Genomic DNA, 13,726 nt, shown 5'->3' with positions numbered 1-13,726 from the left:
GTGCTGTGTAGGCACGCGCTCGTCTTCAGATGTGTTCCTCATTTGCATATTCATCCCTTATCATGTAAATCTAGCATTGACTTAGCTGTTTATTACATTTGTAGTTATTTGCAGGGGTGCTCTAATTAAATGCACGCCGCGATTGTTTGTTTACTCAGAAACATTTATTTATTCTCCAGCAGCCCTGAAACAGCGCGAACATTAAAGCACATGTTTAATTCAGAGCAAGGCAGGTTATGAAAAATCCCCGCTATTCTTCATGTCGTTGGACTATTTATACACACGTGCTGGTTTTAACAAGCCTTTTTTTTTGTAGTCCCTCTTTAGATATTTGTAATTTCAAAGCAGATTTTATGTACCTGCTGTCCTTTCAGGAGCAGTATATTTTCATCCACGACGCCATCCTGGAGGCTTGTCTGTGCGGGGAGACGGCCATCTTGGTCAATGAGTTTGCGGTCACGTACAAAGAGATGCTGCGAGTGGACTCGCAGAGTAACTCCTCTCAACTGCGGGAAGAGTTTCAGGTAATTCCGCCGTCAAAAATGGTCTCGGAAGTCAGAATTCAGAACTTAGTGAGAACGTAATGAGGCCAGGATCGTCACATTCGATCACTCTTCCTTACACGCAGAACTCGGCTAAGCCATTTAATTGGAATATTTTCTTTATACATGTAAAAGTGAGTACAGTAGTTCAGTTATTGCTGGAATCTTGCTGCCCGTGCGGCGATCGGTGGTGTTGTTATGAGCTCTTTCAGCCATTTCTGATCGACCGACTAAAACAAAAGACAGTAACAATCTAGCAAATTAGCAACCTAGAGCCCAAGAAATGTTCGATGTTTACAGCTGCCTGTTAGCTGGATTTTTCAGTTACACACCGAGTGTTTGACAGCATACCCGGAGTCAATCACACTGATAATTCCCTGTTTACAGTTTTGTGAGTATTGTATTTTGATTACTGTGCAGTGAATTTCCCCTCAGTGATCCGTCTTCATTTACTCCGCAGCGTGGTCAACCTGTTTCACAAAGAAATAAGCAGATATGTAGATTCATGCTGCTGTGTCGCGTACAAGTGTTTGTATTTCTGCGAGATGATGCTGGTTTCAATTTGACTCCTGAGTGACTGTTATTGAAATCCCCAACCTGCTTTGTTAGAGAGCGCACGCAGAACATTTTATTAAATGTTGATTTGAAGGGACAAGGGCCAGCTGTGCTCCCACAAGCCTCACCTGCCTCCTCACTGCTCAGCCAGCAGCTGCATGCGTTCCAGCTTTAGCATTTCAAAGCAACACAGCGAAAGAAACACGTGCTCTGCAGATATGCAATGTGCGTCTTGTAAGAATTACAACATGTTACAGTAAGTTGTGCGACTTTTTGAATGACAAAATGTTGTCTGATGGTAAAAGAAAGATGCTTTTTCCTCCTTTGATCTCCTAAACTCATCCGTAGGAAGCCTCTCTTCCACACAGTGTTTGTGTTTGCCTTTCAGTTTTTCATCCTTGCAGACAATCGACTGCCAACTGTTGTCACAGATCAATTATTGATGCTGAGTATTTGTGATTTTTTTTCGCCCCACACCGTCCAATCTAATCATGGCTAAAAGAACAGAGCAGATTGCCACAAGTGCCTTCAAGGTTTTATTCTTTTATCACATTAAGCTTTATTGCACAGTTGGATGATTATATTCAGTCTATAAATCTTATTTTTTTATGCATTGAAACACCCTCAATTACCATTTTAGAAATTTTTTTTCATTTCTCATTACTTCTCCTTTCCACATGAATTTTTGTCTTCTGTTTTTTTTTTTGCCGCGCCACGTCGCCTCGTTCAAACAGCAGTTGAAAAGTCACCACCTCACTCTCCTCCGTCCGCAGACGCTCAACTCGGTGACTCCTCACCTGGACGTGGAGGAGTGCAGCATCGCCCTGCTGCCCAGGAACCGGGAGAAGAACCGCAGCATGGACGTGCTGCCGCCCGACCGCGCCCTGGCCTTCTTGGTCACGACGGAAGGGGAGAGCAACAATTACATCAACGCGGCTCTGGCCGACAGCTTCCACCGGCAGGCCGCCTTCATCGTGACCCCTCACCCCCTGCCGGGCACCACGGCCGATTTCTGGAGGCTGGTGTTCGACTACGGCTGCACGGCCGTGGTCATGCTGAACCAACTCAACCAGTCAAACTCCGCCTGGGTGAGGTCAAAGTCTTATAAAGCTTCTTTATTGCCATTGATTTGTTGGCACTGTGAGGGAAAAAAAGAGGGAGAGAAATGTTTGAGTTCTCTCACACGCTGCGCCACTGTTTGCTGTACAAGTTTGTAGTTTCAGTCTCGGGGTTGCGTGAACTTGATTTGAGACTTTTCCTGACATGGCCTGCCTTCACTGCTGCTATATCTTACTGTACTCGGGATTAGTTCCTTCATGCCATTTTGTTGGGCTTTGATCCCTGACCGTATTGATCTCAAGGCTTGACTAGATAACGGCTGCCCCAGTTCTTCCCTTTCCCTCCCTGAGATACATCTCTGAAGAATTGGCTTGTATTACCCTCCAGCATTTCAGGCTTCTTTTTGTTGTTGCCCCACTTTTTTTTTTTTTTTTTTACAAGCATATGTCTCGCTCTCGCTCTCTCTGTCTCTCTGTTTTTCTTTACTGTTTCAGTTTTTAATCCCAGCCATAATTAGTGAAAATATAAGAAACGATGCAAGGACTTGACTCCCTGATACAGAGAATAATAAAAAAAAAAAAAATCCAAAACAAGGAATGAATTCATCTTTAAGAGGAGAATTTGAAGTCTTTGCATTCCTGATTTGCCTCCATAAGCCATGTAATTGCAGATGGTAAATAAGGACTCAAGGGCTCTATCGGATAATCATCAGCCATGTCAAGGGAGTCGACATTAGATCCTTGAGTCTGTTCTGAAGGATGACATGCAAATATAATCACATCTTTTCATTAAAAAAAATCTCTGTGCTTGTATAAAAATAAAAGAAAAAGACACTATTTAAACATTTTTCATGTTAATGCAACAGAAAGAAACATGACATTCATCATGCAAACTTAAAAAAAAGCAATTAACAAGGCTTTGATTATCATTAAATAAAAAGAAATGCATTCTTAAGACCGGTCTCAGTTGGGAAAACCGAGCTTACAAGCTTGCAATTGTAGTGTGAGATCCCAGGCCAAGGCTATGAATAATTGTAACATCCAGACATGTAACAGAAGGGACAACATACTCTATTTAAGAGCCCAAAGCTGGCACAGCGCGACTACAGGCTTACTCACACAACTCCGATTTGTTGGACTAAATCTGAATGAGACTGGCAAACATCCAGTCCTTAACAGGAGATAAACAGTTGTGCAGGAACAACAGTGTTGCTGTGTGATTGCATTTCTGAGATGCGTTATTAACTCGGCATCAGAAGGGAAAAAGAAGCTGTTCTTCAGTTTTGCAGGTATGTAATGATGTAGCCTGAGGAAAAGGTAAAAAAGAAGAAGGAAAAAAAGAGGGGTTCAGAAACAGTTCCTTATGGGACGACAAACAACCACAACCTGCAAGGATGAAACACCTCCGACAAGCCAAAGACGTGCAGCAGGCAAATAAACGCTGCCAAGGACAAAAAAAAGCAGATCTGAATAGGAACATTTTAATCCAAAATGTCAAATTCTGCACTGAGATCAGGCAAACTGGCTCACAGCAGGCAAAATTGTTCTTTATTAATACTCGTGCAAGGGCAATTTAATGTTCTTATAATTAATCTCTCATTATCTTGTATTTACACCTGTACATGAATAACTTTTAAACTACAGAAAAAAGCCACTGGCATTGAAATTAATAACTCCTACAGAGTCTAGATTATGTATTTCAGGCATCAATGTAGAATTTAGAAGCGTTGTGAGCCAAACCTTAAATATTGAATGAGGAGAACATGTTGCATTGCATGCAGATCTATGCTGGATAATTGTAAAATTAGGCCGTGAGATGTTTTGGTGTTTGGAGGAAAAACCTTCTGTGGTGAAGACATACGATGCCCTCCATCTCTCCGGAATCTTAATGTATTTTTAATTTTGTCTTTTGATGTCTTCCAAAGTTTTGTAAAGCAGTTTATTGCCTCGTCTCTGCTATGAACATAACCCTGCGTTGCCCCTCTTTTTTTTTTTTTTGTTGGCCGGGTATTGGAGTTCTAAATTTACATCACAGCTGTCTTTTCCTGCTGTGGGTGGAAGTTGCCAAGAAAAACGCTTTGGAAGAACATGCAAACTGCGCAGAAAGACCCATTGCGTTCAATTTCATTTCAGTGTTCTTGATGTAAGGGAACAAACCTTTACGAGTTTTGAGTTCATCTCCTCTTTTGGAGGGAAGATTGATGACTCAAAGTCTCAAAGTCAATCAGTCTGTAAGTGTTTCTGCAGAGGAAAGTTTTTTTTTTTGTGCCCTGGTGAACTTTGACAGAATGTTTCTGAACTCTAAAAGCTGCAAACAAACAGAAAAGCATCAGCTACTAAATGCATCGGCTGTTCTTTTTATTCGAGGCTGGTATTTTCTCTGCCTGTCTTAATGTTCCTCTTGCATCAGTGTTCACAAAGTGCTACTCAGCGACAGGCGGCTGAGGCCCGCTGACAGCTCCTACTGTATTTCTCCGCTCGCTGGCGCCCATTATAGGAGCGGCTAACAAAAGCAATTTGTCAGAATCAGTAAACTCCTTACATGACCTCTACTGCTTTAACAAGTATTGGTGAATAGTTGATAGATGATCTTAATCTTTAATCTTTAATGGTGTTGGGCTCGCTCTAGTAGAAACGGGCTGCTGCTGCTGTATTGGCTCTTTGTGTGGTCAGGGACATGTAATATAAAGAAAAGAAAGAGTGGCTCCTCCCTACAGCCACTCCTCTCATTCTCTCCCTTTTAAACGTTTTCATCTGCTCTCTCTCGGCGCAGTGCAGACCTGAAAATTGAGTTATGCCACCTTTAAGTTGTTCATTTCGAGATCTAGTTATGAACTATGTTGTAGAGTTCATTGTTGGTAGTGGAGCACTCTGTCTCCCTCTTGTTGCAATCTCTCAAAGCACATTACGTCTCCCCCTTTCCCAGGCTGCCTTTCTCCTCACACACACACACACACACCAGCGACGCACCGTAACACCTCACGCTCTATGTGGGCCCACACTAACACCATTATTATCACTGCTCCTGTGTGTGTTCTGCTCTTTTATAGTCAACGCAGACACACTTGACAGATGGTTGTGTTTCTTTTCCCAGCCGTGTGTGCAGTACTGGCCGGAGCCCGGGCTGCAGCAGTACGGGCCCATGGAGGTGGAGTTTCTGTCCATGTCGGCGGACGAGGACGTGATCACGCGCCTGTTTCGGGTCAAGAACGTCACGAGGGTGAGTCACTGCAGCGAGCCAAAGGGCCTGCACAGGACATGTTGTTCCCCTCAGTGATATTTCGCAAATGATAACTGGGAGCCTCATTTGAAATGCATTAGCTGCGATCTCACTGGTAATTCAGGGCTGACATTTTACCTACAGTACATTTAGAGCTGCCACCTGTAATGTGCATCTGAGAGCTCGACACCGGTTCACAAAGTCAAGCCTTTACAGCATCGCTCCACACAGCATCCGTCAAGTTAACCAGAGTTAACCGCTCTCTGCACGGCGGGATTTTTACACTTTTCTCATATTCAGGTTGATTCTTTCTATGGATGCCTTTTAAACAGATGCACTAAAAAATATATACCTTCCCAACTTATTTAGATTTTCAGCGGTTCAGCGGTTTTATTGGGATATTCCCAATGGAAGTGATTATTATGGGAGGAAATATTCCATAGGAGAAAACGCTTGACATGTGTGTAATAAAGGTCGCTCGCTCACCACTTTCAATTTCTTGCTGTCATTACTCAGATAGGTGTCTTCCCTCTCTCCGGTGCCTGTTGGCATACTAAGGAGAGGACTTTCATTATAATAAAGCCGAGCATATTTTCAGCCACAGTGTACTTGTTCAAACTGCAGAGCAGATTTTCCTTTTGATTTGTGCATAAACCATGTCACACATTTTAAGAAGTCCGTCATTATGCGGCGCTCATGAAATTGGCTAAATAAAGCTCCTGACAGTTCTGTCGTAGTACAGGGAGCACAGTGGATGTCAGAGTGGTCTCTCCTCAACCGGAATATACACTTCAGATGCACTCGTATGGATGAATCAGTAATTTTCACTTCACACGCCGCTTTGTGTTAAGTGCGTGTGTACGCAGGTACGCATGCATATTTTATGCACGGGAATATGCATGAGTGCACATCCTTCTCAGGATCGCCGTCAAGCAATTATTGGAGGAATCTGTATGCGAGGTGTGTGTCCGCCGTCATTATAAGCAGTGTGACAGGCAGCGCCCAGAACTTCTTTCTTGATTGGCGTCCTTGCCTCCTCTGTCAGCTGCCCCCCCACCCCCCCACCCCTCCCTCGGTCGAGGTGAGGCCAGCGCAGCTCAGCATGAGAGGAACCAAATCACACAGAAGTAACACAAACGTCTCCCTCCCTCAGCTGCCCTCTCACAGCTGGAGTGTATAGTTTTCCTATGTGTGACAATGATCTACAAGAGGAGGGAGTAAAAGTCAAAGTAAGTGCATTGTAAGCATATGTATGAGAGAACCGCCCAAAAAAAAAAAAAAAAAGAGTACATTGTGTAAATCCCATTTTCACAGAGGCAATTCCTCCATGCATCGTTGCTGTCTTCGCCGGCCCAATTTGCATGACTTACAGTTCTCCGCTGGTCCTTAAGTATTAGGTGAGATTCCACGGGACGAGGTTATGAACACACAGGGACCTCTTCCACACACAGCTCGGTTCTCACTTGTACCCACGCCGCCGTATATCTCAGCTTTAGGCTGCTGAGCGAGCACAGCCGGCAGCCTGGGGAGCACTGGAGAGGCGCCGTTAGCCGGCGAACGCAGGAGCAACCGGAAACGTTGATACAGCACAGACGCTGTGCGGTAGCGGCGCTAACAATGTACAGTAAACTCCGATGTGTTCTCTGTTCCCTCTGAAGCTGCAGGAGGGCCAGCTGGTGGTGTGTCAGTTCCAGTTCCTGCGCTGGTCGGCGTATCGCGACGTCCCCGACTCCAAGAAGGCGTTTCTCAACCTGCTGGCTCAAGTGCACAAGTGGCAGAGGGAGTGTGGAGAGGGGCGCACCGTGGTGCACTGCCTGTGAGTGATCCTTCAGCTCCTTCCAGCTACTCTGGTCCAGACGACACGGGAACGAGGCTGCAACGCATTTAAAAAGGCTCTTTGACAACGCAGAAGGCCGTCATTTAAAAGTGCCTTTAAAAACTCGTGGAGGCGGTATCACAGGCCCGTCTGTGAAAACACGGCGGAGCATGATCGAGTCTGTTTGATGAGAGACGGACTGTGTCGGGCTTTTGTCTGCGCAGAGTTACGAGCGATTTGGTGCAATGGGATGCGGCGCCGCTTCCCGCCGCTGTGTTTCATAGCGTGGAAAATGAAATTGTGGCGTGAGTGCGGCGGAGGCTGTGGCGCCGTGCGCTCCACTGTTGTCCCGAGCCTCCGGAGTGCACACCCCTGCTGATGAATATGAATGGGCCGCCGAGCTCATTGCCAACCCGTCACACGTTCATCCCCGCCGCCCCCGTCCAAAAGCACATCACTCAGCGCTGTCACACGGCGTTACCCACGACAACCAGGAAAGAGATTATGGAGATCAAATCAATTATGGCTTAATACAGAATGCGATGGTTCTCACTACACTAAATCCAGGACTGCCAAAGCACTGACGACGATTGATTACCTTAATATTGCTTGTATACGCTGCAAAGTCTTCCATGCCCACCTTGGCTGGGTTTGTCTCCGGAGGGAGGAAGTGGATTGTCCTCCAGTAGTTTATTGATATTGCCTTTCATTTATGATGACCAGGACAGTATTTCACTCGGTATGAAACATTACGCTCTGATTTTCTCCATTTTTGCTTGCTTACATATTTTTTTTTCTCATCTCGCTATTTTTATATTGTATAAACATTTTACAAGTATTTGGCATTTATATAGTGTCGGTGCTGCATTTTATCAAAACCTTGCTTTTTTTATGAGGTTGTATTACCACAAAAGCATGGCGGTTAGATTACTTGTATTGTGCTTACACTCAATTATTGTCTCCCAGAAGTCTGTTAAAGACATTCGAAGGCTTATTCCTTTCGGGGAGGGAAATACAGTGGTATATTGGATACTTCATAAATAATACGCAGAAAGAGCCGCCGTATGTGCGTTGATACAGAACTGAATGGTTTCAGATATTGAAACGTGGACTGGAATGGCCTCAGACAGAGTGAGGAGCTAAACCGTAGTTCAACCCGGGAAAAGCTCATTTATATACATGCAGTATTAAATAAACATTTCATAAAAATGTAAATGTCTACAGTCATGCTAGTGCCTCAGTGAGCCTCAGGAGAGACTAAATGCCCTTCCTGGGATTACATACGCTCTGTGATTGGTTGTTTCACCGTCAGGCAACCAGTCCCTCCCTGTATCTATAATCCTCCCACAACGCAACTACCAATCATGAAAATATAGAATCCCAGCAAGGGCGTTTAATGTGCTAATGTCAGAGCGGTAACATACTGATCTTGTAGATATTTAAAGGTTCCTTCGAACATTAACATGTTACCATGCTAATATTTCTCATCAAGCTGAAGTTGATGGGTCTTTATTCATCAGTTGCCAGTAAATAAGAAGCTCACAGCAGTTCTTCAGTCACTTTCTGATGAATTTCAGGCCCAACATTAACACATAACAGGCAGAAATTAATGACAAAACTGTTAAGAAGTCAAGCTTGTGTCAGTACATTATTAACTGAGACTTGAATTTGTTTCATGGTTTTGTTTATCAAGTCAATAAGAAATACATTTTAAAAAACTCTTTTTTAAAGTTCCTGCAGCTTGTCCAGCCATGCAGCATGAGCTATGATGGCACTTTTTGGTCAGTACGTTTTCTTTTCTTGGAAAATACGAAATAAATAATTTCATGTTCAACTGGGACCACTCTAAATCACTCTTAATCATACACATGACTTGTACTTTTGAAAGGAAAACATTTTTAAATAGTTTGCCTTTGTCTGGTGAGTCAGTTTAGTTTGTTTTTAACTAATTCTTCATTTAAAAATGCATCTTTTTTCTGCAGCTAATATCAGATCACAGATCTCCGATGGTGTCTTGAGCAGGATTTGTTGATCCTGAATATTTGTCTTCTCCAGCAGTCTTTCATATTTTTCGTGATAGTGCCTTACTATTGTATTTTTCTACAAATTCACACATGTAGAGTCGGGAACTGCAGGAACTGGCCCCGCTGTAGACTGCAGACGACTGTGTTCGACGCTGCGTTTCTTCCACCTCTGCTGGACAGTTGGTCGGACTAATTGAGACGGACTGCAGCTGTGATTCTGACTGTAGCCGTGGGATGACATGGCCTGTCACTGCGGTAGTGTCTGTAGCCACGTCTGTGCTTTGGTTGTAATGACTATGACGGTGACACATTAGCCTGACACTGACTGCATGCAGCTGTGTGAGAGTGTGTGTATATGTGTGTGTGTGTGATATTATGCGGCTGGTTTTAGTGACCGATGTTTTCGCCTCCTGTGGTCTCCCGATAATCCGTCGGACAGAACCCGTGTCCATGCTCTTTTTGGCTGATGCTCATAGGAGTACAGAATAGTAAACAGTTTTACTTATAGCAGAATAGATTTACCTCCCTATGCTGCTGAAGTCTGTGCAGTATTCGCCTCTGCAGCCAAAGCGCTGCTTATCCCAGCCAGGCAGAGCGGCTCCAGAACGAGGCAAGTTTTACATCATTTCTCCTCTCTGTACTCCCATTGTCCAGAAATGGCAGTGTAGCATAATAACAACACAATAACTGTTCATACGGGGGGAAAGCTGGAAATATTGCAAAAGAATGCACAAGTTGTTGCAAAAGAATACAAATTGTAAGTTCAAGTAGCACACAAATCCGCACAATAGATGAGGGACTGCTGCAGAAAATGAGGCGCGTCACACTATTCCTGACTAATGTGACCTCCAGGAGGGTTTCTGTGTTATTATGTACAGATTATGGTTTTGGACGCTTCTACGATCTGCAACAAATGTGTCAAACTCATTTTAGTTCTGAACCCGCTTCCTGGGCTGAGGCAGGTTAAATGATAGCATAACAACCTAAAATACAAATAAAAGACAAGTGGAATGAAGCTATGATGAAGGACGTCATCTATTCCTGAAAGACAAAAAAATGAAGAGTTTCTCTTTAGGTTTATTGATGACCCTGGATTGCCGTGTGTTGTGAATGAGAGTGTGTGTGCCTGCCTCTCTCTGTTAACCCGTGATGGGCTGAAACCTGTTGGCTCCAGCGCCTCACCGCGCTGCACAGGTCGAAGTTGGAAAGGAAGTGGATGGATGTCTTCTAATGAAGATCTTTTCCTCAGCAACGGTGGCGGTCGCAGTGGGAGCTTCTGTGCCTGCAACATCCTCCTGGAGATGATCCAGTACCAGAACATGGTGGACATCTTCTACGCCGTCAAAACTCTACGCAACTGCAAACCCAACATGGTGGAGTCTCTGGTACGGAAGTCTGCAAATTAATGAAGCAATGCATGTTTAAATTAGGCTTACTTTTTTTTTTCTTGTTTTCACGTTCTAATTTGAGAATATGTGTGTTGTTGTTTTTTTTTTCCCTGCAGGACCAGTATCGATTTTGCTATGACCTTGTCCTGGAGTACTTGGACTGCTTTGAAGGCAGATAGCAACTAAATGTTTACCGCAGCAGCAGCAGCATCCCATGCACCGGGAGATTTGATTTGAGGCCACCCAGTGTCCTCCCTCTTCTTTAATGTTTGGACCTGTGGACGCGGCTTTCAAAGGACTGCAGAGGGAAGCAAAGAAAAGAAAAAAAAAAAAAAAGAAGAAGAAAAAAAACATGGTCAAGGTTCTAACTTTTAACCTTTAATGTACAGCTGTGATTTCCTCCTTGTCAGTGATCTTTATCTCTTTTGATATTTTTTTGTGTTTTTCTTGATCCTCTTTGCCTCCTGGACTTAATCTCTTTTGTGCTGAGGCTTTCTGTAGCAGCGAAACAATATTGCGGGCTACAAAATGGACTTGTCTATTGCAAAGAAGGGTCACCTTGGCGGCGTTTCATCGTTTTATTTGAACATTGAGGAGGCTGGATGTGATTCCAGAGTTGCAGCAGCATTATCTAACCTTGGAAGCATTTTCTTCTCTCTTAAGAGCTACATACAACAGCAGTCCACTGTGGTTGTGGCATGACTTATCTACCATACCATAAACTGCCTTATTCTCTGTCGATAGAAGAATTTATTCAGATCTCTGAATAAACCTCAAAAGTGGTCATGCTGGTATTCTAAATAGCAACAAGAGACGTACAACATTCAGATAGTCTGGCCCAGTGTGTAACAGTATTGATGCAGAAACTGTACAGTCGTGCAACGTGTCGTATTTTTGCCATAATGTCTGTGCTGGATTACCATGTGTGCTAACGGTGGGCGTTCCCAGGGACCACGGCGCCGGGCCTGCTACCACCGCGGGAGATTCCTGTCTCATTACTGTCACAGTGCCAATCCCAATGACTGACTTGAATCCTTTACTTTGTTCTACTGCATCATCCTGATAATATGCCTACAAACTAAACAGTATGTACTGCATCAGCGGACGCTCCCGCTCCAAAGTGATTGTTTGTATTTTATATCCGGTGAGGGAGGCAAAGGAGCAGGTGGAGAAACAATTTGTGAAGAAAAAAAAAAAAGATGTTCCATTAATGCTGTGGTGAAATGTCCAAACCAGTGCTGAGTTCCAGACTCTCCCTGGAGCTCTTTTACTCCTTTTGTCGTCTGAGACGTCTGGTCGTACTGTAAACTGTTGAAGCAAGTTAAGCCAGTTCTGATTTTATCATTACCCTTTCGGGTCGGGGGCTCGTTCTGACATGGAGTTAGTTGTTGTTACTAGTGATGTGAAATTAATGAAGCAAAAAATATATAGAAAGATAGACAATGGGAACTGAGATTGCGCACAGAGGAGAGAAGAAAAAAATTCTATTTTGCATCAAACAGTGAACTTATTGATGTTAACCCAATGGTGGTCTTTTAATTAAAAAAAATATATATATAGCCTCTATATATATATATATATATACATATATACATATATATATATATACATGGCAGAAGAGGAATAGCAAAACAAAGCTAGCTGCTGACCCTGTTGTTCTACAGGAAGCAGTTTTACTCAAATTCTTTTAAACAATTTTTTTTTTTTTTTTTTAAAAAAAAGCTCCCCTGCACCCCATTATTACACTTTAAAGTACGTTATAGTGGATCAACCAACGCTTGTTCAGCCTTTGAAGGAGGGCGGTGGAGGCGTCTCTCCAGGACCTGCCCTAACACACAGGGAGAGACGCCGTCCGGCCCGGCGAGGCTGAGGAACGGCGGCTAGGCTAACGTTGCTGCGAGCTAGCCGTCCGGCTGAGGGTGGGAGCCCCAGGAGAACATGAAGGGTCAGAGAGGGCAGCAACGTCAACAAGCTCCCTTTGAGCTTTTAACAGAGCAGCTGGTGTTTCAGGCGGGGATGAAGAACGAGGTAGCTACAGCGTCGTCAGTGATCTGACCAGTGATTGCTGGAGGAAGTGCCTGGACACTTTTTCTCAAGTTTGGAAGAAATGTGTACATACAGATGTATAATATGTTATGTGAATATTATGTGAATACTATAGTCTATGTTCGCCCAGAGTAAAGACATACAGTAAAGTAACCACTACGTAACCACAAAGCTGAATGTGCCGTAAACGAACATTTTGTGAGGGTTTTTTTTTTTCTTTTTCTCTTTTTTTGGCGAGAATTTTTAATAGACGAGTGTGAACTGAGTCTCCCTGCTTATAAAAGCATGTATAAATCCATGGTCTGCTTTGCATTTCAGTTAATGTCAAAATATCAAGATCTTACATGTTTTATTCATCTGTTGTGTTTCCAGCGAGCACATTGTACCTTTACCATTCCAAAGCTTTTTCTATGACTCCTCTCGGGGTGGCAGCGATCGCCAGCTGCCACAGGACTGCTTCTTTCTTTCTTTCTTTCTTTCTTTGCGAACTGACGGTACGTGACTACTGTGTTTTTGACCATTGTGTTTGTGGGGACCAGGTGTGTATTTAAAAGAGACATGACGGAGAAGATAGATGTATATGTGGTTCAGGAAGAGTTTTCTTTTGAAGGATAACAACAATTAACAATAAAGAACGAAGGGGAGAAACAAAGACCCGTTGTCAACATATCATTTGGTGTTGGGTCCAAAATGCACACGCAGCTGAAAGGCGCATGCGGTTTTTTTACGATTGGTTTGTCAGCAGAAGCGGAGAACTGACGGCGCAACATGGACTTCCTGTCGACACACCTCTGACCCCCCCCTCCTGCGGTTTCCCATACGGATGTGGTCTTTTAGCAGTTCCTGTCGCCTTGAACCACACTGAACATTTGATCTTACCCCGCCTTTTAATCTCCCACCTTATTTCTTTTCCTTTTCCCCTTTTCATCATACCTCTCCCCCGCTCTCAGCTCTCCTTTCATTACTTTCATTTCTGCCTCTCATTCCTCTCCAGCTCTTTGGCGTTGCTGAGAGTAAGGTGACTCCAGACCGCAGACTTCCTCTCTCACCCACGGCTACGTTGAATAATGCAGCAGT

At 43.8% G+C, this 13,726-nt stretch overlaps 1 protein-coding gene across 4 annotated transcripts in view; it reads left to right on the top strand.

The window, feature by feature from the left end:
• ptprub (protein tyrosine phosphatase receptor type Ub) overlaps nt 1-13,303 on the top strand; it is a 157,835-nt gene extending 144,532 nt beyond the window's left edge. For all 4 annotated transcript variants that reach the window (XM_030102729.1, XM_030102728.1, XM_030102726.1 and 1 more), the window contains 6 exons: nt 375-524; nt 1,871-2,185; nt 5,250-5,375; nt 7,034-7,191; nt 10,465-10,600; nt 10,720-13,303. In XM_030102729.1, coding sequence (XP_029958589.1) covers nt 375-524; nt 1,871-2,185; nt 5,250-5,375; nt 7,034-7,191; nt 10,465-10,600; nt 10,720-10,782 — 948 coding nt within the window. In that variant the 3' untranslated portion in view covers nt 10,783-13,303. The remainder of the gene's footprint in view (nt 1-374; nt 525-1,870; nt 2,186-5,249; nt 5,376-7,033; nt 7,192-10,464; nt 10,601-10,719) is intronic.
• Nucleotides 13,304-13,726: the final 423 nt, after the last annotated feature.

This window comes from Salarias fasciatus, chromosome 11 (assembly GCF_902148845.1).
Source record: "Salarias fasciatus chromosome 11, fSalaFa1.1, whole genome shotgun sequence".
Lineage (NCBI taxonomy): Eukaryota > Metazoa > Chordata > Actinopteri > Blenniiformes > Blenniidae > Salarias > Salarias fasciatus.
The sequence above is the reverse complement of the archived record's forward strand: the minus strand, read 5'-3'. Positions and strand labels throughout refer to the sequence as shown.